Here is a 27,291-nt window from a genome sequence, read left to right on the forward strand (position 1 = left end):
ACCTTTTTAAGAGAGTGTGTTTGCCTGGCCATGGAAAACGTGATTCTCTGTCTTCTTAACTACGTGAGCATTCAACAACTCTTTTGGAAGATGGAGTCACGCTTCCCTGTCACCATGACTTACTGTACTATTCTATGATTTTTTTTTTTGCATGTGTGTCTTTTTAGGGCTGCACCTGCAGCATTTGGAGGTTTCCAGGCTAGGGGTCGAATCTGAGCTGCAGCTGCCAGCCTACGCCACAGCCACAGCAACTTGGGATCCGAGCCATGTCTGCGACCTACACCACAGCTCGCGGCAATGCCTGATCGTTAACCCACTGAGTGAGGCCAGGGATCGACCCCGCATCCTCTGGGATACTAGTTGGGTTCATTTCCGCTCTGCCACGATGGGGACTCCCTGTTTTCAGGGAATGTAAGGCTGCTTGTGTCATTTCTCATATCCTCAGACTCGTAAGATTGAGCCCATGCTTGTTTTCATTCATTCTGTTCCGTCATTTGACCCTCTTGTTACTGACAGTTGTCCAGTTGTCACCTGTCCCTACCTTCAGATTATGGGGGCTCCTGTCATGTTAGCTTATGGGAAACCAGATGACCCCCCTGTCAAAAGTATGTCTAAGTCACAACAAAGCAGTCCTGTCAAAATCAGAGTATGAAGGCTTTGAGTGTGGGCCTAGGGGGTTGTCTCTGAGCAAAAGTGTTTAATGCCACACAAGCTTTGTGATAATAGATCTTAGCTTCAGAGAAGTGTATTTCTTATTAATAGCCAATGTATGTTAAGTCTTTATTCGGTGCCAGGAACTATCCTAAGGCCTGTATATACATGACTTTGACAAATAACACCAAGCCTAAGAGGTAGAATTCTCATCATCCTTATTATGCAAATGAAAAAAAAAAAGGCTAAAAACATTTAAATGTGTCCAAGCTCACACAGCTCTAAAAAATGGCAGCGCGATGGCATTTGAGTCCCTGAGTCTCCCTAATGCCAGAGATGTTATTAATCACTACCCTATATTGCCTCTTCTTTCGTGGCCCCATAAATGGGGCTACCTGTTAAATAATTGACTTCTAAGTGGGGAGTGTCTTCGAGCTAGAATTTACAATAATCTGCGTGTGGCTGCAACTTCTAAGACTGAAAAAGAGGCTGCTGACCTGGGTAAGATTTTCAAGCTCTTTTCCTCATGAGAAAAACAGGAGGACAGGTGAAGAGGGAAGCACAAGGGAGAAGGTTTGCCACCCATTTAGAAATTTCCATTTTGCCTTCTTATACGAGGATACTTTTGCCACGTTCTAGCTCATGAACCTGGTAGGTCCATCTAACAGGATCGTGTGCTTCAGACTGTTCTAGCAAAAGGATGAGGTTTTTTTTTTTTTTTTTTTGCTTTTTAGGGCTGCACTCATGACATATGGAGGTTCCCAGGCTAAGGGTTGAATAGGAGCTATAGCTTCTGATCTACGCCAGAGCCACAGCAACGCGGGATCCGAGCCCTATCTGCAACCTACACCACAGCTCATGGCAACGCCGGATCCTTAACCCACTGAGCAAGGCCAGGGATGGAACCTGCAACCTATGGTTCCTAGTCAGATTTGTTTCCGCTGCACCACGAAGGGAACTCTGAGGATGAGGATATCTTTATACTTAGAGAATCCTGAATTCTTAGCAAGGGAAACTAGTCTTGAGCTGTCGCACAGAGGACACGTGCAGGGAGGGCAGCTGCCCTTTGAAATTGAAAGGCACATGCCAAGTTGTGTGGATTATACAGGAGAGCCAGGACCTAAAGTCAGCTCTCAGGCAAAAAACATGTTAAGCCAAAATTACTTCTGAAAAATCCCCTAGGGGGGCACCTTGGTGGAGATTGTAACCAACTCGTCGCAGGTCTCATCTGGGTAGTTTTGCCCCCATTTGTAGGAGCACGGTGGTTGAATACCAGATGACTTTGTTTTTTGTTTTTGGGTTTTTTTTTTTTTTTGTATTTCATGCTACCCAACAGACATTTTCTGCCCCTTAATATTTTTACACAATTGTTGTATGAAATAGTAATTCTCTTCGTGTATTGTGAAGCAAGGCATTAAAATGCGATGCCTGCTTTCCTTCCTGTCCAAGAAGCTTCCCCACCCCTAAGGCAAGCTGTGTCCACAGCTGTTTGTCTGCTACTAAGTCTGAAAGGGTAGAATGACTAGAGCCCCAGAGACAGAGGTCATTTGTAAAATTTTTTGCTGTTCGTAAAAAGCAGAAGAGTCTTTTTTGAAATAACAAACAAAAAAATGCACCTATGCACAAAAAGATATTGGTGAAATGTGTGTAAATTCAATTCCCAGTCCCATTCCAGCCAGTAGTCCATATGTTCTGAGCCCCTGGGCAAAATTTTTGCAGAAGTCCATTAATCTGGGCCTCACACCAAAAGATCTGCTTATTCATACCCCTCAAGATGTACCTTTTTTTTTTCCCCTTCGACCTTCAAATGCAAGTAAGCTCTCTGCCCATGGCGACAACCAGAGAGAATGTGCACTCTGGAGGACTCTTCTAGGTCAGAGATGTTAGATGAGTGGGGCATGTGTGCTGCCACCACCCATTCTTACATCCATGGCAGACAGTGCTAATCGAGCACAGCACTCCTGCTCATTGTAGGCACTGCTCTTGGATATTTCAGGATATAGTATCCAGTCTCGATTGAGCAAAACTGGCAAGTGAATTCATCCCGTTTGCTATCTTTGATCCAGCAAATTGCAGCCTTCTCTACTATCCACTCCACTCCCTGTAGGAGGTGGGTTTAAGAAAATTACATCTGTCCTTCACAGGCAACGCTTGGCTATGTTAAACCTCCTCCATTTGTGCTTTTACCAGTGTATGTTTGAATACACACATGCTTTCAGACATGTGGCCCATCAGTCTTATACTCACTTATCCAGGGTTATTACATCATTTATGCTACCGATCACAGGCTCGTACATCCAAAAGAATGATATAGCACTTGGTGACTTATTTAATAACTACAGATCAGCATATGCACAAAGCCCATTCTTTTTTTATTATTATTACTAAAGTATAGTTGATTTACAGGGTTGTGTCCACTTTTGCTGTACAGCAAAGTGACCCAATCATACGTATATATTCCCTTTCTTATATTATCTTCCATCGTGGTCTATCTCAAGAGACTGCATATAATTCCCTGTGTTGTAGAGTAGGGCCTCCTTGCCTATTCATTCTAAATGTAATACGCACAAAGCTTTTTTTTTTTTTTTGTCTTTTTAGGGCTTCACTGGCAGCATATGGAAGTTCCTGAGCTAGGGGTTGAATTGGAGATGCAGCTGCCAACCACAGCCACAGCAACATGGGATCCAAGCCGTGTCTGCAACCTGTACCACAGCTCGCAGCAATGCTGGATCTGTAACCCACTGATCGTGGCCAGGGATTGAACCTGCGTCTTCATGGATTCTAGTCAGATTCAGTTCCACTGAGCCACGATGGGAACTCCCCGGGTTTTCTTTTCATCTCCCATACCCGAATGGGCTCTGGAGAGGCCTGGCAACCCAGAATGATGAGTAGAAAGAGACAGGGAAGAAGGGAGGGAGGGAGGGAAGAAGCTTGGGTTGCTGTCTCTGCCAAAGGACCGGGGAGAGGAAGCCCAGGAGACGTAGCAAGGAGCCCCAACCCTAGGCCCAATTCATTCCTAGCAGGAGTGAAGCCCTTTGTCTCCCCGTGACATGAGGAGACCCAGGTCCAGCAGTGCCGGCCTGCCCCTCTGCAGAAGATGGCCCAGCGACACTCAGCAGCCCAGGGAGGCACCTTCCCACACTGCAGAAGACACCAGCAGGGACTGAGTGGGAGTCCTGGCAGCACCCAGAGAACAAGCAGACCAGAACAGTATGGCAAAGGCTCAGAAAACCCAACTGTCACTGGAACAAAAACCCATAAAAGAAGTAAGAACCTACACACTGCACCTTAACAGGACTCCTACCTACTTAAAGATGTAAATAGGACTGAGCTGTTCCTACCACAGTTACCCAAATGTCCAGGATACAATAGAAAATCACTCATATCACCAAAGCCAGGAGAACCCCAATCTAAATCAGAAAAACACAATCAACGGGTACCAATATACCATGATTCATATGTTGGGTTTTATCTGACAAGGATTTTAAAGCAATTATCGTACAGCACTGTGGCTGGGATCCGGTGTGGCTGTGGCTGTGGCGTAGGCCAGCAGCTGTAGCTCCGATTAGACTCCTAGCCTGGGAACCTCCATATACCACAGGTGCTGCCCTAAAAAGAAAAAAAAAATCCAATTACAAATCGTAAGTGCCTGAAATAGGCAGTAGGCATATAAAGGTAGATAGAAGATATGTTGGGGGGTGGGGGAGGGATGACAGAGAGGGAGTAGAGGATGACTGCCAGGTTTCTTAGCTGGCTGTCTAAAAGAATGGCCGTTCCTCAAACAGATGACTGGAACCAGTTTAATGATGAATTCACATTTGGACATACGGATTTTTTAAACTTTTTATTTTGAGATAATCATAGATCTACATGTGTGTTAAAAATAATGCAGGGAGTACCTGCTGTGGTGCAGTGGGATCTGTGGCATCTCTGGAGCACTGGGACACAGGTTCGATCCCCAGCCTGGCACAGTGGGTTAAGGATCCAGCATTGCCGCAGCTGCAGCTTAGGTCACAACTGAGGCTCGGAGCCAGGGAACTCCATATGCCAAGGGATGGCCAAAAAAAAAAAAAAAAAAAAAAGAAAGAAAAAAAGGTCCTGCGTACCCTTTACTCAGCTTATCCAGGTGGTGGCACCTTACAAAACTATACACAATATCACAGCCAGGATATTGCTACTGATCAAGTCAGGATACAGAACAGTTTCATCATTGATGAACTGAATCTCATCAAAATTAAAATGTTTTGCTTTGTGAAAGATGAAAAGACATATTACAGAGAAAGTATTTTGCAGATCACATATCCAGTAAAGGACTTGTATCTAGAATATGTAAAGAACTCTCAAAATTCAATATTAAAAAACCCCAATCCAATTGGAAAATGGGCAAATGCACCATTATTCCACCAAAGAGGAAATACAGATATCAAGGAAGCATAAGAAAGGTATTCGACTTCATTAATCATTAGAGAAATGCAAGTTAAAACCACATGAGATGTTACTGAATATGTGTTACAATGCCTAAAATAAAAAATAGTGATAACATCAAATGTTGGCAAGGATGTGGAAAAACTGGATCATTCACCCACTGCTGGTGGCAATGTAAATGGTACAGCCACTCTAGAAATAGCTTTGTAGTTTCTTTTAAAATGGATTTTTTAAAAACTTTTCATCAGTATATGCCAGCTGTTATTTAATTAAAGTCTAGTTGATTTGCAATACAATACAGTGACCCAGCCACCCATACACGCCCTTTTTTTTTTCATTTTCCATCAGGTTCTTACCGAAGAGACCAGATATAGTTCCCTGTGGTGTACAGCAGGACCCCATCACCCATCCGTTCTAAATGTATCAATTTGCATTCACCAATCCCAAACTCCCCATCGGTCCCCCTCTCTTCCCCCTCCCCCGGCAAGCACCCGTCTGCCCTCCATGTTCGTGATCCGTTCCTGTTTTCTAGGTTGATTATTTGTACCATATTTTAGACTCTGCGTGTAAGTGATCTCATATGGTGTTTGTCTTTCTCTTTCTGACTTACTTCACTTAGTATGAGAGTCTCTAGTTCCATTCATGTTGCTACCAATGGCATTATTTTGTCCTTTTTATGGCTGAATAGTATTCCATTGCATACATGTACCACGTCTTCTTAATCCATAAAATGGACTTATACTACAACCCTGCAACTACACTCTTGGGCATTTATCCCAGAGAAACCAAACTTATTTTCCTACAGAAACTTGTACCCATAAGTTCATAGCAGCTTTATTCACAAATGGTCAAAAACCTAGAAGCTACTCAAATGACCTGCAGTGGGTGAACAGTTTAATAAACTGTGGTACAGTCACACCATGGACTACTCAACAGTAAAAAGGAATGAACTATTGGTACACACAGCTTGGATTGAACCTCCAGAAAATTATATGGAGTGAAAAAAGCCAATCGGAAAAGAATAGATATACACTGTATGATCCCATTTACATAACACTCATGAAATAGCATAACAACAGAGATGGAAAACAGATTAGTGATTGTTAGGGGTTAGGGCTGGAAGAGGGTGGCTGTGGCTAAAAGAGGTGGTAGAGTCTTCACATAATGGTGTAGTTAACTATCTCAGATGCGGTTGTACTTACACAAAACTGCACGTGATAAAACTGCATAGAGCTCTACACAAAGGAGTGCATGCATAATTTGTAAAATTTGTATATGTACGATATACAAATTGTATAAATGTCACCTTCCTGGTTTGAAATTGTACTATGTTTACACAGGGTGTTAACCTTGGGGGAAGCTGGGTGAAGGGTATAGGAGGCCCCCCCTTGTATGTTTATTTGCCACTTCCTGTACATCTAACTATTTTAAAATAAAACATTTATTTGTGATAAGAACATTTAAGATCTGATCTCCTTCACTTAAGAATAAGTTTAAAAACATTCAAAACCAGCATGACCAAGTCACAGAAGCCATGTATATTGCCTTGTCATATATTTTAAGGTATTTTTGACATTTTGTTTTCTTTTTTTCTTTTTATGGCTGCACCTGCGGTATATAGAAGTTCCCAGGCTAGGGGCTGAATCAGAGCTGAAACTGCAGGTCTGTGCCACAGCCACAACAATGCCAGATCTGAGCCGCATATGGGACCACGGCTTGCAGCAACACCGGATCCTTAACCCGCTGAGTGAGGCCAGGGATTGAACCTGCATCCTCATGAACACTATATCGAGTTCTTAATCTGCTGAGCCACAACAGGAACTCCTATTTTGGACATTTTCAATCTTGAACAGAGTCTATGGAAACTTCCTACGGCATTCTCTTCCAACTCTCTGAATTCACAGAAGAACTATGGCATTTGTTCTCTGTATTGCCTGACTCTTAATTTCCTCATGGGCTTTTGTTTTCCTTTTTGACAGAGCTGAGTGTGTGGCTGGATCATCTCATCCTATCTGTTCTTCCCCCCAGGGTGATGGTGATGGTGTATGTTTTTTAAAAGTTGGGGGTTCCCATTGTGACTCAGCAGGTTAAGAACCCAACTATGAGGATGCAGGTTTGATCCCTGGCCTCGCTCCAGTGGGTTAAGGATCCGGCGTGCTGCGAGTTGTGGTGTAGGTCAGCAGCTGCAGCTCCGATGCAACCCTAGCCTGGGAACTTCCACATGCTGCAGGTGTGGCCCTAAAAAGAAGAAGAAAAAAAAAAAAGGTCTCTCTTTCTCTCATGAACACTGTTCATAGCCCCCAATAAAAAGGCTTTGTTACATCTTTCCTTCTGCCCGCCTAGTTTTGATTCCATTCGGGGGTGGGACTTACAGCTTTGGGGGCCTTTAAATGGGACTTACTCATGTTATGTTCCAAGCTTTATTATAAGCATCCTAGATTGAGCATTCAGCCACTTAGGTGTGTCTTGAGATCCTAAGCAACTGAGAAATCCTAGGGCATCTTCTTGTATCTTTTCCATGGTGAGTAACCCTGTATTCAGGGAGAGGAGAGGGAGAGAAATGGAGAGCCATCAATTATCCAGAACCGTTCTTTGGAAAGCCTGAGTGTCCATTTACCCTTCTCCCTGGGGACAGCAGGCGGCCAGGGGAACTCAGTCATTACTAAGCATGTGAAATCATACAAAATGCCAACACAACGGTCCTTTTGAACAGTGACAGAGGCCCTTAATGTAACTTTAGCACAACACCAAAGCCATGAGACCTCCCGTTTCTTATTGAAGCAAATCACTTCCCCTTTAGACGCACGTAAAGCCTCAGAGCTGATGACAACAGCTTGTATGTAAGACGGAGCTCTGGTCCCTGAGCTGATGACCAATAAATATTACAGCAGAGCAAAATTCACCCCTTCCTTGGGCCCCTCATTCTTCATCTACAGTCTTTAGGGCTTTGTCCTTGGCTGTGATCACTGTTCTCTAATAAACTGCAGCAGTGTTCAGACCTACCTATTCACCTTGGGAGAGAAGATATCTGGTGGTATTTCTGATATAGCGCCTTGAATTCTTGAAGGAAAAAAAAAATCAGAAAGATTTATGTCAATGCCAGGGTGCTGGTGCCAAAGCTGAAGTTCTAAATTCTACCGATGGCTTAGAAATAAGGCTTACAGACCAAAGCCAGGGAGTGGAGGTTTATAAAAACACTGCAGATAGCTTTTTTTCCCTTCTTCTGTTTTTGAAATTTTTAAATTATAGTTGATTTACAATGTTGTGCCAATTTCTTTTTTTCTTTTTCTTTCTCTCTCTTTTTTTTTTTTTGGTCTTTTTAGGGCCATACCTGAGGCATCTGGAAGTTCCCAGACTAGGGGTCAAATCAGAGCTACAGCTGCCGGCCTACACCACAGCCACAGGCAACGTGGGATCCGAGCTCACAACAACTCGGGGTCCTTAATCCACTGGAGCGAGGCCAGGGATTGAACCTGCATCCTTATTGATACTAGTCGGTTCATTAACAGCTGGGCCACGACGGGAACGCCCATGGTGTGCCAATTTCTGCTGTACAGCAGAGTGACCCAGTCATGCATACATACATTCTTTTTCTCATATTATCTTCCATCATGTTCTATCCCAGGAGACTGGATGTAGTTCCCTGTGCTGTACCATAGGACCTCATTGCCTATCCATTCTAAACGTCATAGTTTTTTTTTTTTTTAACTTTCTTAAGGGTCATCCCTAAATAAGCAAATCAACCACATAGTGAAGCGTGTACTCTTCATCCTCTTTGCTTGTACATTCAGCCTGAATGAATTTAAGGATGAGGGAAGATACCATCGGATATTCTCTGAGGCTGACACATCACGATGGCTCTGCTACCAAGGAGATGTCCTTAGCGGGGGTGGGAGGGGGTGGGTGTGCTCCTGTTGTTAGCTTGGTAGGTTCTGGGCAGTTTTTCTTTTACCAGTTGTTGCATTTCTCATGATTTTTGCCCTCGCCCTCAGCGGCTTAGGGGTCTCTTCTGAGACTGACTCTCCTCTGAACACAGACAAACTCTGTGCGTGCAGCAGAGTAGCACTGAGTGTCCACGTGCCTGCCAGTCTAACTCCGACGACTTTCGGTCGTAGTGGGGTTTGCGGTCACCCAGCCTCTTCAGGATGCCCTGGTTCTCCACGGTGATTCTCACTAGGTCCCGGTTCCTTGTTTCTCTGTTTAAGCTGAAAAACACAAAACCCCAAGATGTGTGAAGAATGAAATTCTCCTCCTGGATGGCAGTGGGGGAGATGAAGTCGTGATGTCATATGCCCAGGCTGCCGAAGTTCAGGGCCAGTTGGCCTGTGGAGCCCTGAAGCCCTGCACACCTGTTGAACCAGATCTCGCTCTGGGAAACAGGCAAAGCCTTTTCAGGTTAAGGTGGGTGGTTCTCTGCCATGCTGGCCACTAGCAGATTCTACTTTATTGGTCTGGGGTGGAGCCTGGGCACTGGCATTTTGCAAAAGTTCCCCAGGCATTATCATATGAAACCAGGATTGAGACGCTTCGGTTTAGGTGATGGAGGAAGGTCAGGTGATGGAGGAAGGTCTTGCCGACAGAAAAATCGCAACTGGGTAGTGACAAGTTAGGGTTCACCTCCTCCCCCACTCTCGACTCAATTTCAGATACACAAGAGTAGGCAAGACATCTTGACACTCCCCCCTTCACTCACACACACACACAGACACACACACACACAAACCCTTCCCTGCGTACACTCCTTTTGTAGCCCTGCTCACATTGTGTAATTATTTACATAAATGTTCCCCCTACCTGACCTTGAGTTCTTTGAGATTAGGAAATGCATATCTCATTTTGTCTCCATATTCCCGGTGCTTAGCACACAGCAGTTGCTTAAGAAATATTTGTGGAAACAATTTTCAGAATGCTGCGTTAGAGTCCCAGCTATGGTCCCCATTTTACAAAAGGATAGAGTGCTTTCTTGTGACAAACTCTCAGTAGGACTCCGAAGAGTCTCTTAGAGGGAATAAAAGCTTTTCAACGCTCCAGGAAGGTCCCTGTTTGGGGTGCTTTTCTCTCCCCTTGACGGGGTCTCTGCTTATCCCTCAAGATAACTCTCATGAGGCTTCCTCCCGCACTGAAACCCACCAAGAGGGCCGTCAATTTTGACTTTCAGAAAACGAAACGAAAAGAAAGAACACTACCTCTTGGAAAAATATTCGTTCCAGCAATCCACCTGGGCAGGGCCGCGGTGGGCGTCGGCGATTTTCTGACACAGTTGCTTGTTTTCATATTCGATTTTGTCGATTCTCTTTTGTTCACCCTGTCGAGAAACCCCACCCACCCTGGTGACGTCATGGCTCCTCTGCGCTCGGTGGCGCGAGGGCTGAGCATCCCCCTCCCCTGGGATTTGGGGAAGGGGCAAATTGGGGGCCACAGTAAAGAGTGGGAGGGGAGCCGAGGAAACCAGGGTGGGGTGGATGGGGAGGAGGATGAGCCAGTCTTTAGTGAGGTTAGTATTTAGAAGGCTCTTTAGGACAGGGATAAAAATCCATAAGGTCCATCTGCAGACGGCAAGAATAAATACCTGTAGTTTGCTCAGTTTTAAAATGTGATGTGTGTGCGCCGCTGGAGGTTTGGTATCAACAGTAGGCTTCACTGGCGAGGGAGGAAAGAGAGCAGTGTTATGTCACAGGTGCCTTCTTATAGCCTAGGAGAACCTGCTCACATTCTATCTAGATGGTGACCCTGATTAAAACATTACATGTTTGAATTCTGAACTAATCTAGTTCAGGAATTTTGGTTCAGGTTAATTTCCCAAACTGACATCTTCTGAAGCATTTGGAGCAGAAACAAAGAAATGGTGAGGGCAGGGAAAAATACAATTTAAAGAGATAAATGTCCTTTGAATCCAGTGAAAGAGGCTTTCTCCCTAGTCTTTCCAATATGACTAGCTTGGCTATGGGGTGCTGAAGTCCTATCCTCCGTCAAGCTTACTTTGGCTTTAAAAAGTTACATGAGGAGTTCCCGTTGTGGCGCAGTGGTTAACGAATCCGACTAGGAACCATGAGGTTGCGGGTTTGATCCCTGGCCTTGCTCAGTGGGTTAAGGATCTGGCGTTGCCATGAGCTGTGGTGTGGGTCGCAGACATGGCTTGGATCCTGCGTTGCTGTGGCTCTGGCGTAGGCCGGCAGCTACAGCTCCGATGAGACCCCTAGCCTGGGAACCTCCATATGCCGCGGGAGCAGCCCAAGAAATGGCAAAAAGACCAAAAAAAAAAAAAAGTTACATGAGCATTTCCATCAAGTAAACCCCCTGGTGGCAGATAAATTTTGTCACTGATGCTACTGCCCTCTTGCAGATAAAGCCATATCATTGCAAAGCCATGAACTGGTCTGGTTTACCCGCAATACCTCTAAAGTGGGCCCTTCCAGAACCCTAATTGCAGTGTCCAGTTCAAATTGCCCCACGTACCTATTTGTATTCTATTCTTATGGAATACATAGTGGCCAAAGTCCAGTTTCTTCCTGAATGATGTGGTCTGTCTATGATTAGAGACGATTACAGGGTAGGCCAGATAATCCAGGGAACTGTTCATCTTCTCTTCCTAGTCTCACTTCAGAAATAAGGCACCCACGCTCCTCTGTGAGGTACTTAGCTGTCCCCATGACCGGTTGTCATAGTTACTCAGTTATGACATCAGGGACAGGTTCCAGGGAAGAAGGAGGAGCAGTGGAGCATGCCAGGCTGTCCCTGGGCTTCTCTTTTGAAAACTAATGTAGGTTCAAGTCAAGATGAGGGCTGACATTAGAAAGTTTCCCACCTGCCTGGTATGCAGGTGCCACCAATAGCAGCAGGAAGAGGTATGGTCTGGGAAGGCTACAAAGGCACTGGGGTGGGGGTGGGGGGATGGAGAAATCTAGCCTTGGTTACGCTTGGACTCTAAGCCAAGTAATCTCCAGGGCAATGGTTTCCCAGAAGGTATGAGCCCACAGCTGTTCGCAGAGGTGAAAGATGAACTTGATGATTTGATTCCATGTCTTTTGCAGATGAGGCGAAAGTCCAGAGCAACAGCCAAGCTGCTCTAGAATAAGTTAGTGGAAGAACAAGTTCAGGATGTGGGTTTCCTGAATTCTCAGGACCACGGATGTTTTTTGGAGACATTGGGCTTCGGGTGAGCTGCCAGTGGGGGAGGTCACAGACCTGTAGCTTTTGCTGGTAGTGGGATCTCGTAAATGATGAGTTGCTGACATCGTGTGGCTCATAGTGGGCTGGCAGCTGCTCCAGGAAGGGCTGCAAAGGAGCGGGATGCATCTCCACACCGGCACTGGGCGTAGCACCTAGTAAGTGTCCTACACATTTGCTGATGAAAACAGGGAGAACACCTCCCCAGTGCTCACTATGTGGAGCCGGGGGCTTTCCTGGAATGCTACATTTAATCTTTCAAACAACCCTAGGAGTTAGGGGCTAAACTCCATTTTTTCAGTAAAAAAAAAAAAAGTTACATCATTCCCCAGGGCCACCTATGCTTGTTTGCAGAGCCCAAGCTTTAAGTACGATGCCAACTCTCATTGAAGGTTGGAAGAAATGTGCCCCAGAGTTGGGCTTCTCAAACGTTAACCTTCGTAGAGATTTCCAGGGAGGCTTGTAAAATGCTTATTCTCCTTCAGCAGGTCTGAGCTGGGGTGCAGATTCTGCTTTCCTGGCCAGCTCCCGGGTAATACCAGAGCTGCTGATCTGCAGCCGGCAGTCCGAGCTCCCAAACGGAACCCGTGTGTCCCTGAATTCCTGAAAAATCGAGGGACACTTGGTGTGCCGCGGTCCAGAGGAACTTTTATTGCGCCCCGCATTTCGTCCAGTGGCGGTACCGGACTGCCGCGCCTTAGCGGGGGGTGGAGGTGGGACGAAGACCATCGCCCCTCCCCGAACCCCGGCCGCAGCTCCAGAGCCGCAGCATCTCCGCCCGCGGACGCAGGCCTCGGGGTCTTCCCCAGCGTCCTCCCGGCGCCTGGCGGCGCGCGTACCTCCCAGAAGCGGAACGCGCCTGGACGCCCGCGCTCCGCCGCTTTCCGCGCCCGGCGGGCCCGCCTCCGGGGCGGGACGGGGCGGGTCCCTGCTCCGGAGCCCCCGCCCAGCTGACCCGGCCGCTCTCCCCTCGCTCGCTGCTGCCCCGGCGTGCAGGGCCCGGCCGCCGCCATGTCGGGCCCGGTGGAGCTCTCGGTGCAGGATCTCAACGACCTGCTCTCGGACGGCAGCGGCTGTTACAGCCTCCCAAGCCAGCCCTGCAACGAGGTCACCCCCAGGATCTACGTGGGCAACGCGTGAGTCGCCGCTCCCGGGTCGCAGCCCCGCCAGCCCCTCCCCGGGGCGCCCCGCCCACCAGAGGGCTGGGGTGGGGGCGTCGGCGGGCGTGGGTGGGGGGAGCCGGGGCAGGGTCCCTCCTCCGGAAGCCGCGGCGGGGGCTGGGCGGGGGCTGAAGTCGCCGCCCACCGCCTCGCTTGGGGCCGAGGGGCCGGACCCCGCCCCGGCCCAGCGCGGTCCTTCCCTTCGCGTGATGCCCGGGGTCGGGGGTGCTGGGCCAGCCCGATGTCCAGTCCGAAGCCCACTCTCCAGGGGCATGGCCCTGGGCAGGGTCGGGGCTACCAGTTTCATTTAACAGGTGGCCCTCTGTCACCCGGCCGGTCTCCGGCCCCGCGTGTCATGTGACAGCTGCCTGGTTCTGCAGTGAGGTCACCGCGGAATGTCTGCCTTTGCTCCCTTGGCAACGGGCTGACGTCACGCTTCGGGCGTGGAACTTTCCTGGCCGGGCAGGCCCAGGGCCGGGAATTGAAAGATCCCAAACTCGGGATCCAGAGACCCGGGCCTTGGTTTTCTCGCTTCTCCCCCAGCTTTCCAAATAGGGTGTGATGTACCTGAAGTTCTAGAACAATCCAATGATAAACCCCCTAAGGACCTGAACCCTCACTTAGAAAAGGCTGTGGATCTTCTCCCCATCAGGAAGTGCATTTATTATTTATCCCTTAGGAGTTCTTACCAAATTGATTTTCTCATTTTCTCATAGTCAAACTACCAGTAAGAATTTCTCAGCGGCAGGAGGGAACCAGTGTTGCCCGTTCTGAGAGGTGCTGAAATACCAGCCAAAAGGCAAAAATAGATTACCATGCCTGTACAGCCGTGGGAGGGCACGGGTTGGATTTTCCTGAGACTCTGAGAATCCAGTTCCAAGGACTGCCGTAAAAATGGAGGTCATCGTGGAGCTAGGGGGTCTGGAAGGCAGTTTCCAGCTTCACGAGGCCGGTGTTATCCATTTAATCATTTACCATATTGAGCCTCCCTGTGTGTTGGGCATTGAACAAGGCTCATTCACAGTAGAGTTACTAGTGTAAATGATAAAGCTGTTGAATGTTGCTGTTGGCTTAGTGTAAGAGAAGGAAGCTGCATGGTAGCGACTCTTCAAAGTTATTTTAGTGTTTAAAAAAATTTTTTTATTATGGTTGATTTACATTGTTCTGTCCATTTCTGCTGTACAGCAACGTGACCCAGTCATACATAGATATGTATACACTCTTTTTCTCACACTATCTTCCTTGATGTTCTATCACAATATATTAGTGTTTTTTTGAAGGAGCCACTGCTTTACAGTGTAGTGCAGGGTTGTGATAGCCAAAGGCGCCCTGCAAAGTTCTGAGGAGAAGCCGCTCTCCAGCCACCCAAGCAGCAAATGGCCTTGGCACGCTGGGAATCCCTGTTCTCTTAGGCATCTTGGCCCCTTCAGCTGTCACCACTTCCCAATCGAAAACCAAGGTTGTGACTATCTAGTGGTAGTCACAGGTGACAGGTGCTGATGGCCACTGGAGGAAACACATCCTTTGCCCTTGAGCAAATCTGACCTTGACATCTGACCCACCCTTGTGTGGGGTGCTTAGCAAGAAGGATTGACTGAGTACCAGTATCACCCCTGCACCCCACGGTTGGGAGTGCCTTAAAAGCAGGGCTCCTGATCAAAGCTCACAGGGCGGAGATGAGCCTGGATGAGCCACGTTTTCTGGCTCTCGGGATTTGCAGTTGATGTGGGCACGAGAGGCAGAGTGAGGGAGAAGATGGAGCAGGGCTGGTGTCAGGAGGAAGGAGGGCTCCTCCCAGCCCTGCCGCACAGCAGCCCGTGTCAGCACACACACGCATCCTTCCGCTGTCCCATCAGACCAGAGTTTAAGCTCTGTCCTTCCTTCCTCACGGGGCTGCTGTGACAGGCAAACAAGACCATGCAAGAGAAGGCGTTTTGTAACGTATAAACCGCTGTTTGAATTGGGACGTTGTTGTGAGATGAAATAAAGGAGGCCTTTGACTATTCAGATCAAATGTTTTGTAACCCCCATGGTTCTGTTGGGGCCACTTGCTCCCCGAGTGCTTACTCATCCGAGAGAGCTGCAGAAAGGTGGCAAGTGGCTATGGCAGGAAGCACCCCTCTGGGGGACGGAAGGGGGCCGCTGCACTTTCTAATTCAAGGAAGAGGCTGCCTGGGATGTGCTGATTTCATTCTTCCCTGACTCATCACATGTTCGTTCAGCGCCTAGAGTGTACAGGTGCCATAGCATTTGCTGGACATAGAGACATGGAGCAGACGTGGCTCCTCCCTTGAGGAGCTCACACCCTGGGCAGCTAAACAAATAAGCACAATCGAGCTTCAGGATAGTGGCACTGACCTCCGCGTCAGGCCCTGTCTATAGAACAGGTCATTTGACCCTCTGAACAGGAGTAGGTACTGTTATCATCCCCATTTTACAGATGGGGGAACTGAGGCACGGAAAAGTTATGTGACTTGTTCGCAATTGCCTGGCTTACGGTGCGTGGCAGCGCTGGAGTCAGATCCGGACAGTCTGGCTCCAGAGCCCATTTTTAGCCACCTCCACGGGACAGGGAGCCGGATGCCAAATGGAGTGGAGGGGAGAGCAGGAAATACTGCCGAGGGTGATGAAAAATGAGAGGGTGCGTGTCCGAGAAGAAGGTGGAGAAATGCCTTCCAGGCAGAGGGAACAGCGTGGGCATGAAAGCGCCCAGGCTATTTGGGGCATGTCATTAGATCCGGCTAGAGTGAGGGCAGAGGGTCATAAGCTGGGGCTGGAGGAGCCGGCAAGGGCCAGAGCATGGAGGGTTCCTTGCGCGGCCAAGAGGCTTAGGATCTTCTCCAGCTTCCTCCCCCGAGGGCTGCCAGGTGGTCCGTTGACCATCCCCTGCTGCTGTCTCCTGTCCAGGTCTGTGGCTCAGGACATCCCCAAGCTGCAGAAACTGGGCATCACCCATGTCCTGAATGCGGCTGAGGGCAGGTCTTTCATGCACGTCAACACCAATGCCAACTTCTACAAGGACTCAGGCATCACCTACCTGGGCATCAAGGCCAACGACACGCAGGAGTTCAACCTCAGCGCCTTCTTTGAAAAGGCGGCGGACTTCATCGACCAGGCCCTGGCTCAGAAGAATGGTAAGGGACCCGCCACCCAGGAAACCATGGGAGGCAGCTTTGAGTGGACTTTTTTTTTTTTTGTCTTTTGTCTTTGTTGTTGTTGTTGTTGTTGTTGCTACTCCTTGGGCCGCTCCCGCGGCATATGGAGGTTCCCAGGCTAGGGGTTGAATCGGAGCTGTAGCTGTCGGCCTACGCCAGAGCCACAGCAATGCGGGATTCGAGCCGCGTCTGCAACCTACACCACAGCTCATGGCAACGCCGGATCCTTAACCCACTGAGTGAGGCCAGGGACCGAACCCGCAACCTCATGGTTCCTAGTCGGATTCGTTAACCACTGCGCCACGACGGGAACTCCTCCTGAGTGGACTTTTTCTAGAAAACGAGCCCCCAACAGTCCTCCACTTGGAAAGCCTGGTGTTTCCTGTCTCTTATGTTGAATGACCGAGAGCTTTTGGTCTCTCCTCTCTCTCTCTGCTCACTTGGCTGCCTGTCACATGGCCCCATGTCACCCAGGGTGTACACACCTGTCACACAGCAGCGGCCCCCCGGGCCCTGGTGTTTGATCTGACTTTGGCTGAGGGTGGATTGCCAGCCCCTTGCCCCTATTCCGATAGCTGCAATAATGAGGGTTTATTACGTCTGTGATAAGAAATCCTGGAGTCCTGACGCCACCAAAGGACTGGCTGGTTGGGCAGCTGTCTGGTGGCGTCAGGACTCCTCTGCCGTCCTCAGTGTTGGGGACTCCTCGTGTGGTCCCGGGATGGCTGTGGCAGATCTGGTTCCCACCTCCCAATAGGACAAAGTGCAGCAAAACACGAGGCCACCATGTCTTCCTCGTGTCTCTTTTCTCAAGAGCCAGTAAAACATTTTCTAGAACCCCTGCAATGGAGTCCCCCTCCCACCCCACTGGTTAAAACTGGGTCACATGAATACCTGGCAGGGGGAAGGGGGTAGCCATGATTGACTGAGGCAACAAGTCAGCAAACTTTGGCCCAGTTTTTATTTAATTTTTAATTTTTATTACTTGTAGTTTTTAGGGCCACGCCCATGGCATATGGAAATTCCCAGCCTAGGGGTCCAGTTGGAGCTGCAGCTGCCGGCCTACACCACAGCCACAGCACCTCGGGATCCGAGCCATGTCTGTGACCCAGCCACAGCTCACGGCAATGCTGGATCCTTAACCCACTGAGTAAGGCCAGGGATCGAACCCGAATCCTCCTGGATACTAGGTGGGTTCATTCCCGCTGAGCCACAGTGGGAATTCCAGGCCCAGTTTTTAAATGCTTCCTGCAGCTCCCAAATACAAGGTAAGAGCGAAGCGGAGCTGCTGAGGCGCTGGTGGTCGGGCAGGGCGTGCCAAAGAGAAATCCTAGAAGGCCAGACGCGGATGCCAGCTGAGCAGACGGGCCTCTGCCCTTTCTGCTTGTAGCCTGTTCCTCTCAGCAGCCGCCTTTGCCCTCCTGCCGCTTCCTCAGCCTCTTCCTCCCCCCGCCTCCAAAACCTTCCAGGGGGGAGTGATGCCACTGAGGCGGGCCCTGTCCCCCTGATCCTAGCCTGTCTCTGCCACCCTGAGCTGCACAGCAGCCTCCCCACAGAGCTTACTAACCGCTGGTCATCACAGGTTTGGGGCCCAGGAGGGAAGTTTTATCACCTGGGGAATCTGCAGACTTTATCGCTGGGCCCTTCATGGCCCTCCATGGCCTCACACATGTCACCCACTCCACTCCAGCTGTACTGAGCTCCCGCGCGGCTGAGAACAGGGGCCCAGTTCAGGGCATGGATTTTGCTCTTCCTGTATTCTCTTCAGCATCCATTCAGGGAGCCAAGAGCTCTCTGACTCATTCCTCTTCCCCTGTGGCTCGGAACAGACCCTGACTTTGTGTGACCTCCTGCCTTGGCCCACGTGGGCCAGGTCACTCATCTGGAAGGCTCTCTCTGCCTCTCCCTAGCCTGTCCTCTGGCAGACTCCACCTCGTGCTTGAGCCCTGGGCATAGTAGCATCCTCTCATCCATGAAGCCTGCCCTCAGGCTGGGTCCACCGTGTCCCTTGTCTGCTCCCCAGCCCCTGACATGGATCAGGCACATAGCAGGAACTCCAGACACTGTCACTGAACCAGTGACAAAAATGAATTGTGTGGCTTCTCATGCCTAGTGTACATGCTTTTAGGGTTGGTTGGCCAAGTGAGTCAGCAGAAACACACTGCCTTCAAGACTGTGCGGGGGTTGGGGGTGGAGGGGGTGGGGGTGGGGGTGGTCCATCACTTTGGCGAGCTGGGAGGAGTGGCCAGGGATGCTCAGAGAAGGAAGCAGTCATTTCCAGCCTGGATGATCAAGGGAGGCTTCACAGAGGAGGTGGCCTCTGGGCAAGGCCTAGAAAGAGGGGCTTTGAGGCCTCCTCTTCTGCCCTGGCTTCGTGAGCCTTGGGTATGCTGAGTCCATTCCGGTTCCAGGTGGTGAGGCAGCTGCCTTACCAAGGGTCCCGTTGCCAGGGAGGGGGCAGGGAGAGCCCCACGCTGAGTGCTTTAGGGCCACTGTCCAGAGAGTGAATGGGCAGGAAAGTGGGGGACCCCCCCATTCCTGCTCTGAGAAGTGTTGGGAGAATAGGCTCATGTTTGGGGGATAGGGTCACGGGGATGGAGGAGACTCTGTCTGCCTCTGGGCCGGCAGATTTCCTTCCAAATAAAGTCTGTGTAGCGGTGTCGGTGGGTAATCATTGACTCGGCCAGTCAGCACATGTTTATTGAGCACCTAGTGTATGCTGGAGGTGGCAGGGCTTCTGCATCAATAGCCTGTAGTCCTCGCCCTTGCAGAGCCCACACCCTGGCAGAGGAGGGTAGGTCTATGTGTGGCCAGTGGTGGCACAGGCTGGGCTGGGTTCCATAGAAGAGGACGCACCATGTGCCAGCAGAGAACTCGTAGTGTTGCCTAATATTTATTTTTTTATTTTAATTTAATTTTTTTTTTTTTTTGGCGTTTTTAAGGCTGCATCCATGGCATATGGAAGTTCCCAGCTAGGGGTCGAATCAGAGCTGCAGCTGCCGGCCACAGCCACAGCAGCACCAGATCCCAGCCATGACTATGACCTAAGCTGCAGCTCACGGCAGCACCAGATCCTCAACCCACTGAGCAGAGCCAGGGGTTGAAGCTGCGTCCTCATGGGTAGTGGTCGGGTTTGTTACCGCTGAGCCACAGCAGGAACTGCTAGTGTTTATTTATTGAGTGTTCATGTCTGTCAGGCAGTGGCCTAAGGGCTTTATATGTCACTTCCTTTAATTTTCTGACCACCTTGGACAGCGGGTACTATTAGCACAAATGGGGAAACTGAGGCACTGTGAGCTCAGGTGGGTCATAGAGTAACAACCACGGGACTGGCTAGGGCTCTCCAGGAAAACAGGACCAGTAGACTATATAGATTATTTATTTTAGGCAATTGGCTTATGCTGTCGTAGGGGCTGGAAAAATCTGAACTCTGTCAGGCAGACCAGCAGGCTGGAAACTAAGGTGGGACTTCTGTGCTACAGTCTGAAGGCAGAACACCTTCTCCGGGAAACCTCAGTTTTTGCTCCTAAAGTCTTTAACTGATTGGGTGAGGCCTACCTGCATTACCAAGAGTAATCTCCTTTATTTACAGTCAATTGGGGAGTTCCCCTTGTGGTGCAGCAGAAATGAATCCCAACTAGTAACCATGAGATTGTGGGTTCGATCCCTGGCCTCGCTCAGTGGGTTAAGGATCCCACATTGCCATGAGCTGTAGTGTAGGTCGCAGATATGGCTTGGATCTGGCGTGGCTGTGGCTGTGGTGTAGGCCGGCAGCCGTAGCTCCGATTTGACCCCTAGCCTGGGAACCTCCATATGCCGCAGGTGAGGCCCTAAAAAGCAAAACATAAAATAAAGTCAACTGATGGGAGGTGGTCATTGCATCTACAAAATCCCTTCTAGATTAGTGGTTGACCGAGTAGCTGGGTGGATTATAGACAAGTCCCGTTGACACTTCTTTTTTTTTTTTTTTTTTTTTTAGCTGTGCCCGCACAGCATGCGGAAGTTCCCGGGGCCAGTGATGGAACCCATGCCACAGCAGTGACAGTGCTGGATCCTTAACCCACTGTGCCACCACTCTCAAGTTGACTCATTTAACCATCATAACCAGGAAGTTAAAATTTACACCCAGATTCACATGACTTCAAAGATTTGGGTTCTAAAGCCCTGTGCTAACAAAGGAAATACTTGGGCTGGGATCTTAAGAGATGAGTAGGAGTTTGCCAGGTGGCAGAGAGAGAGGGGATGTTCCAGGTAAAGGCATCAGCATGTGCAAAGGCACAGAGGTGAGGAAAGCCTGGAAAAGCATCGAGGTGTGGGCGCGGTTGCCTGGTAAGCCACACTTTGGACACTGGACTACCCGGCCCATGGTGACAGGTCACATATTTTATTTTATTTTATTTTATTTATTTATTTATTTATTTATTTATTTATGCCTTTTGAGGGCCACTCCCGCGGCATATGGAGGTTCCCAGGCCAGGGGTCCAATCGGAGCTGTAGCCACCGGCCTACGCCAGAGCCACAGCAATGCGGGATTCGAGCCGCGTCTGCAACCTACACCACAGCTCATGGCAACGCCGGATCCTTAACCCACTGAGTGAGGCCAGGGACCGAACCCGCAACCTCATGGTTCCTAGTCGGATTCGTTAACCACTGCGCCACGATGGGAACTCCAGGTCACATGTTTTAGAACGCTCCCTCCCGCTGGAGTGCGGGTTGGTTGGGGGTGAGGGTGGAGGCCGGGCTCAGTTTGGAGGTGAGGGAGCAGAGGTGAGCCGTGACGAGCACCTGAACTGAGCGCTCTATGGGGAGGGGGTGCGATAAGAGAAGCCTGAGGCTTGCGGCTCAAGGCACCCCCCTCCCCCACACTCCAGGACGGACGAGTGGCAGGGGTGGGGACCGCATTGATGATGCCTCTGGCCTCACCTCCCCATCCCTCCCTCCCTTCACCCAAAGCTGGGGATGCAGGAGGGAGCAAAGCGGCTGCATCCCCGCCCTCGCAGAGTTCACGCTGCAGGGCGAGAAGACAGCGTACAAGGGAGAAAGATATATGGCCTGTTGGGGGATAGAGGGCCCGAAGGTTGGAGAACGGGGCATAGGGAGTGGGCTTGAGGCTCTAGAAGGTGGGCAGGCCTTTCTGGGACGATGACCCTGGAGCAAACACTTGGAAAAGGAGACGTCGCAGGGGGTGGGGGTGGGGCGGGGGGAGGGAGGGCGCTTTTGTTTGTGTGTTTGGTTTGGTTTTCTGTCGCATACTTGATGTGCCAGTTCCTCTTATTTTTTTAAACGGCTTTGTTGAGGCGTAATTGGCACACATCGGCTGCACAGAGTAGAGTTTGGTAGGTTTTGATGTATGTGCACCATGTCTGTGAAACCAGTCCCACCACCAGGATGGTGAGCTTATCATCACCCTGCAGCGTCCCCTCGAGTCCCTTGGTGACCTGTCACTTCCGCCCCTCCCTCCCCTCCGTTCCTAGGCAACCGCTGGTCTGCTTTCTCTCCGCGGACATTAGTGTACATTGTGTAGCGTTTTGTATAAATGAAGTCGCGCTGTCTGTACGCTTTTCCTGATCTGGCCCCTTTCACTCAGCATAGTTATCTTGAGTTTCTTCGGCGCTGTCGCGCAGATCAGGAAAGCCCTCCGAATGCTGAGTAGTTCTCTCTGTTGGATGGATGTACCGCACGGTTTGTTTTTCCTTTTACCTGTGGACGGACATGTGGGCGCTTTTCATATGTTGCTTTTTTGATTGAAATAGAAAATTCATATCGAGAGGGGTCCACATCACAGCGTCTAGATCCGTGTAGATCAGCACACATCTGTGTACCAGCCCTCAGATCAAGAATCAAAGCAGGACCAGCACCCCAGAAACCGCCCACATGTTCCCTCCCAGGGCCACATCCCCCCCTCCCCACCCCAGGTTCCAGTCTCCAGCCTGGAGCGCTGACAGCATGGATCCATCTGACAGCACGGATCGGTTTTGCTGGCTCTTCTACTCTGTCAAATCATATGCATCGTATTTGTGTGTTTCATCCATATTGTATCTGGGATGTTGGTGGTTGTACAGATTTGCTGTTTTTTCTTCTGCTGTTGATGGGCTTTTGGGAGTTTGCCGCCTGGAGCTGTCATGAATAGTGTACCTGTAAACATCCTGGCGCTTGTCTTTTTTTAATTATTATTATTGAAGGGTAGTTGTGTTAGTTTCATGTGCACAGCCGAGTGATTCAGTTATACATACCTATATATCTTTTTTTCAGATTCTTTTCCATTTTAGATGGCTACAAAATGTTATATATAAGAGTTCCGCTGCTCCGTGTCCTTTAGCAAACATGTGGGCGGTCCTGCTGGCTGTGGGTCTGGGATGGAGTTGCTGGGCCCTGTGTTCGCTTTGAGTAGGTTCTGCCACACCGTTTTTGAAAGCAATGTCCCCGTGTGCACCCCATCCCTGCCAGTGCTTTGCCTGCCCATTTGTGGTTTTCATCTTAGCCCTTCTGGGGGGGCACGGCCGGCAGCTGTGGCCTTGCGTCGCAGTTTTCATTTGCATTTCCTGGGAAAATCTTGCCTGGAGCCGGGGTGTCATTGGATGGCCCCCCGCTCACCCAGTCACCCTGTTTCTTACAGGCCGAGTGCTCGTCCACTGCCGAGAAGGGTACAGCCGCTCCCCAACCCTTGTCATCGCGTACCTCATGCTGCGTCAGAGGATGGACGTCAGGTCTGCCCTGAGCATCGTGAGGCAGAACCGTGAGATCGGCCCCAACGACGGCTTCCTGGCCCAGCTCTGCCAGCTCAATGACAGACTCATCAAGGAGGGGAAACTGAAACGCTAGGGCGCCCCCACTGCCTCTTCTCTAGAGGTGCCCCAAGCTGCCACGTTTAGGAAACACAGTGTCCCCTGCTCCCAGCATCACCAGACACTAGCCCACACGTCTGTCCCAACACAGCCCTGGGCCGCTTTCCCCCTGGGGAGCGGATAAAGAAGCTGGCGAAGGAGGGCCTTCTTGCTCCCTGTGTGTCCTGTGCCTACGGTTGGTGGCGTCCTCACCTTGAGGTGGGGGTGCAGAGGGAGGAGGCCTGGGCAAGAGGTCTGTGCAAGCGTGAGGCCCGGGACGCTCACAGGGGCCCCTCCTGACCTCCCCTGTCCCCCACTCCCCGCCCCCCCCCCACCCCTACCCCTTTAAGGGAACTATGCAAACTCTGGCCCTCTCTTCCTGCCGTGTCTGTCTCCCCCCGCCTCCACAGCCGTCCACACCCTGCTCAGCCATAGGCAAAGGCGCATCGTGAGACCTGCAGCTGGCTTGGGGTCAGTTGCCAGTGGGTGGAAATTCCCACGAAGGGACTGCATCTTAATGATTGCCTGGGGGTTAAAGAGGCCCTGGAGCGGGCAAAGACGTCCCCCCCGGAGGACACTCCCAGATCAGTTAGTTTGAAAAACGTGAATCCTCGGAAGGAAGGCTTGGGTTCAGAATCCGCCTCTTTGGGATCCGTGGCTCCCAGGCACTTGGTCTGGCAGAAGAGCGATGCCTCAGGCAGGGTTTTCTTTTTCTTGTTTTAGAAAACAGGGTGTTGAAGTCCAACCTATTTAAAAACCCCACCATTTGGAGAATTTTAAGGGTTTTGTCCTGAATTATAGTGTTGGCGAGCCCAAGCTGCTTGTGCTCACTTGCTTTTTGTCTCAGTTGCTATTCCAAGAACAGGAGGAGGAAGTTGGTCAATTATAGCCCGTGTGTGTGTGTGTATGTGTGTGTGTGTGTGTGTGTGTGTCCGTCCCAGCTCGCGACCAGAAGCTGGATGAGCAGGGAGATGAAGGGGCCCGAGCTCACACCCTGCCACAGGTAATTCGTGCAGCTCTCTGGTGCCAGAAATGGTCCTGGAGCCTTGGCAGCAAAAATGACTCGGCCAAGCAGGAAGGAACATGGCAGAACATCCAGATGGAGGCTTGATTGGTGGTTAGAGCAAACAAAAAGAAACAGCCTTTTAGGAACTTTTTTAAGGATGATGTTGGAATGCACTCGCACTCACACTCACACGTGTGCACATATATGTTGGAACGTAAGAGTTCTGTTTTTGAAGTCTTGTTAGGACGTGGCATCGTTGTCCTTGGCGCAGGTGACGCAGTGCTGTCATCTTCAGGTTCCCTAATGGCAGTGTGTCTAGCACACAGGTGTCTGGTAAAAGTCTGTGGAATTAAAATTTTTTTTGGCCACACCCATGGCATGTGGAGGTTTTGGGGCCAGGGATCGAACCTGCGGCCCAGCAGTGACTTGAGCCACAGCAGCGGGCAATGCCGGATCCTTAACTGCTAGGCCACCAGGGAACTCCTAAAACTTTTTTTTTTTGAGCACCAAATATATGCAGGGCATTGTTCTAGGGGGTGTGTCAAGCTCCCAGAAGCCTGAATTGATGGTAGGATCCCTTGGACTTGCAAAAGGCGTCTTACCTGAAAGGAGATATCAGGGACTTTTGTTGAATATTTAAAATTCAGTTTTAAATTTCAGTTCAGGAAGCATTAGCGAGGTAGGGAATGTGCCTTTTCCAGAGTTGGCCCAGAGCTTCCAGCTAGGATAGGGAGCAGCAGCTGTGTCTCGGGGTTTCCTCGAAGGTATAACGGTCTCATTTTGGCAGAAGCAGAAGCGGCACCTCGCAGCCTGGATGTCGCCTTTGCTCTGTGACTGCAGCAGCCCTAAAGGGACCTGGATTTGTCTGTCTTTTTCAGATACCGGGCTGCCCAGACAGACTCATCCTCTCAACCTTGTCCCTCACAGCTCTCAAAGAACTCTCCCATTTAATCCGACATGATCCTCAGAATAACCCCATGCACTTGGCAGGGCTTATTCATGCCCGGGGTTCAGAGCGATGAGGGGTGTGGTGGCTCAGAGCCACCCGGCTCTGAGGCAGAGCTGAGGCAAGCTTTCAGGTTTGCTGTTCTCTGAAGCCGAATTTTCTCTCTCGTACCACACCCCTCCTCGAAAAATGAGCCCCTGGGAGTGTCCAGGTGCACTGGACGTGCCCTTGACCCAGCCCGTTTGCCCAAGGGCTAGTTAGCTTTGGGGACTAAGGCCAACAGTTCAAGCGGTGGTGTCGTGGCGGGGGCTGGTGGGGGTGGGGAATGGAGTCTGGTCCAGGAAAAGGATCCCCGGTTGGGTTAGAATGTGTGGCTCTTCTTCTAGGAGACGTGAAGCACCCCTAAGTCAGAGCTTTCTGCTCCACTGTGGAAGAGGCATCAGAGCTGGGGCTGCCCCCCAACACCCCCAGGCCCAGGTGGTGGTCACCGCACAGAACAGCCACAGGTACCTGGGCTAACTGACCAAGACGTCCTGCAGGCCTCTTTAGGGGGGGCATGTCGGAGAAAAAGCCATGGGGAGAATTACTGCCTTCACTTTGGGGCTACTTTTATGCTGATAACGTGATAGTCTTAGTCCCAGAAACCCCATATTTACTTCACGAGATGTAGCTCCTAGTTCTTTGAGTAACACAAAATCCAATTCTATTGTGTAAGAGCCAACACATGCCCAGCGGAGTGGAGAGCTGTTCTGGAAGCTCTCTATCCCTGGGAAGTGATGGAGTAGGAACTCAGGGTGCCTCTACCCCCTCCTCTGACTGGACCCCTTCCTGTGACGAGCAGACCCCAGTCTAGACCAGCTTAGCGCACCAAATGGTTTTCTTCTCAGTTCTAAAGCCGTCCACCGTCCACAGGCTGCTTTGTTTCCCTGCCACTCTGAGTTAGCTGGCGAGCAGAAATCACCATCTGTCAAACAAGGGGGCTCAACCTGAAGACCTCTAAGGCCCCTTTTGGCTCTGATACCACAGGGTCCTCTATGAATCCCCATTGACCTTGACCCCCACCTGGCAATTATAGGGCGTGTAACCATATGTTGACCAGCAGGTGGCGCTGTGTCCCACCCTTGGTGATGGATGCTTGGCGAAAGGAATGTTGGTGCCTTTTGTATCACAAGTTAAAACGCTAATGTTTTAATCGACTTAAGCACTGATCTTAAAATATGAAGCTGTTAGCTTTTCTCATAGGAAAATTTTCTGTCATAAAACCGGCATCAAGAATCACTGAAGAGCCAACGATGATGGTCCTTCCAAGTCAAGATTTTATCCTGATTGGAAAGAGAGGCCATCTCCGGTTGAGAGGGCAGATTGGTTGGAAGCTTAATTTACCTCCTGTCAGCTTTTAGGGTAATTCGATTGTGAAAGTGTGAATTTTCTGGACAGAAAAAGGGAAGGTATTAAATTGATTTTAAAAACAAAAGTAAGTTTACTGTCTGTTATATCACAAGTCAGTGTTAAAACACTAAAACTGTAACCAAAATAAATGTCTTACATTACAGAGAAATGGTCTTTTGTGTCCTCCTCATTGTAGTTGATTTTCTTTTACCGTTCACGCTTAGCTTTTATGTTTGCTTTTCTTAACTTTTAAAAATAATCATCATCTGAAAACTAGCCTGCCTAAGCTAGTTATAGGTCCTGTCATGGTTATATTTATGCAGTAAATATTTGCTGAAATCTCTCCAGTACCAGAAATTTCCTGTTAGGAAAAAATCTTTTTATATATTTAATTTTTTAAATGTCAGGTTTATTGCACTATCACACACATCTGACTAGAATCCATGAGGACGCAGGTTCGATCCCCGGCCTCTCTCAGTGGGTTAAGGATCCAGGGTTGCCATAAGCTGTGGTGTGGGCCAGCCACTACAGCTCTGATTCGACCCCTAACCTGGGAACCTCCATATGC

The 27,291-nt window shown here is 49.8% G+C and overlaps 2 protein-coding genes across 4 annotated transcripts; one reads left to right on the plus strand and one right to left on the minus strand.

The window, feature by feature from the left end:
* Positions 1–7,323: 7,323 nt before the first annotated feature.
* CFAP97D1 (CFAP97 domain containing 1) lies at positions 7,324–12,505 on the minus strand. 3 transcript variants are annotated; one of them, XM_047757705.1, is made up of 6 exons: positions 11,533–12,505; positions 10,646–10,716; positions 10,263–10,381; positions 9,158–9,281; positions 8,080–8,136; positions 7,506–7,607 (listed from the first exon to the last, which is right to left on the minus strand). In XM_047757705.1, exons 1-5 carry the CDS (start codon positions 11,654–11,656, stop codon positions 8,080–8,082), a joined length of 495 nt encoding a protein of 164 aa, XP_047613661.1. In that variant the 5' UTR covers positions 11,657–12,505; the 3' UTR covers positions 7,506–7,607. The 3 variants fall into 3 exon arrangements, 2 of the variants coding, with proteins under 2 accessions (XP_047613662.1, XP_047613661.1); XM_047757706.1 differs by lacking the exon at positions 9,158–9,281 and having other exon boundaries at positions 7,324–7,607; positions 8,081–8,136; XR_007131793.1 differs by lacking the exon at positions 11,533–12,505 and having other exon boundaries at positions 7,483–7,607; positions 9,029–9,281; positions 10,263–11,341.
* Positions 12,506–13,184: 679 nt separating this feature from the next.
* Positions 13,185–26,892, plus strand: DUSP3 (dual specificity phosphatase 3). Its single transcript, XM_047757704.1, has 3 exons — positions 13,185–13,379; positions 16,311–16,537; positions 23,175–26,892. Exons 1-3 carry the CDS (start codon positions 13,255–13,257, stop codon positions 23,378–23,380), a joined length of 558 nt encoding a protein of 185 aa, XP_047613660.1. The 5' UTR covers positions 13,185–13,254; the 3' UTR covers positions 23,381–26,892.
* Positions 26,893–27,291: the final 399 nt, after the last annotated feature.

The sequence above is a fragment of the Phacochoerus africanus genome, chromosome 14, assembly GCF_016906955.1.
Source record: "Phacochoerus africanus isolate WHEZ1 chromosome 14, ROS_Pafr_v1, whole genome shotgun sequence".
Taxonomy (NCBI): Eukaryota; Metazoa; Chordata; class Mammalia; order Artiodactyla; family Suidae; genus Phacochoerus; species Phacochoerus africanus.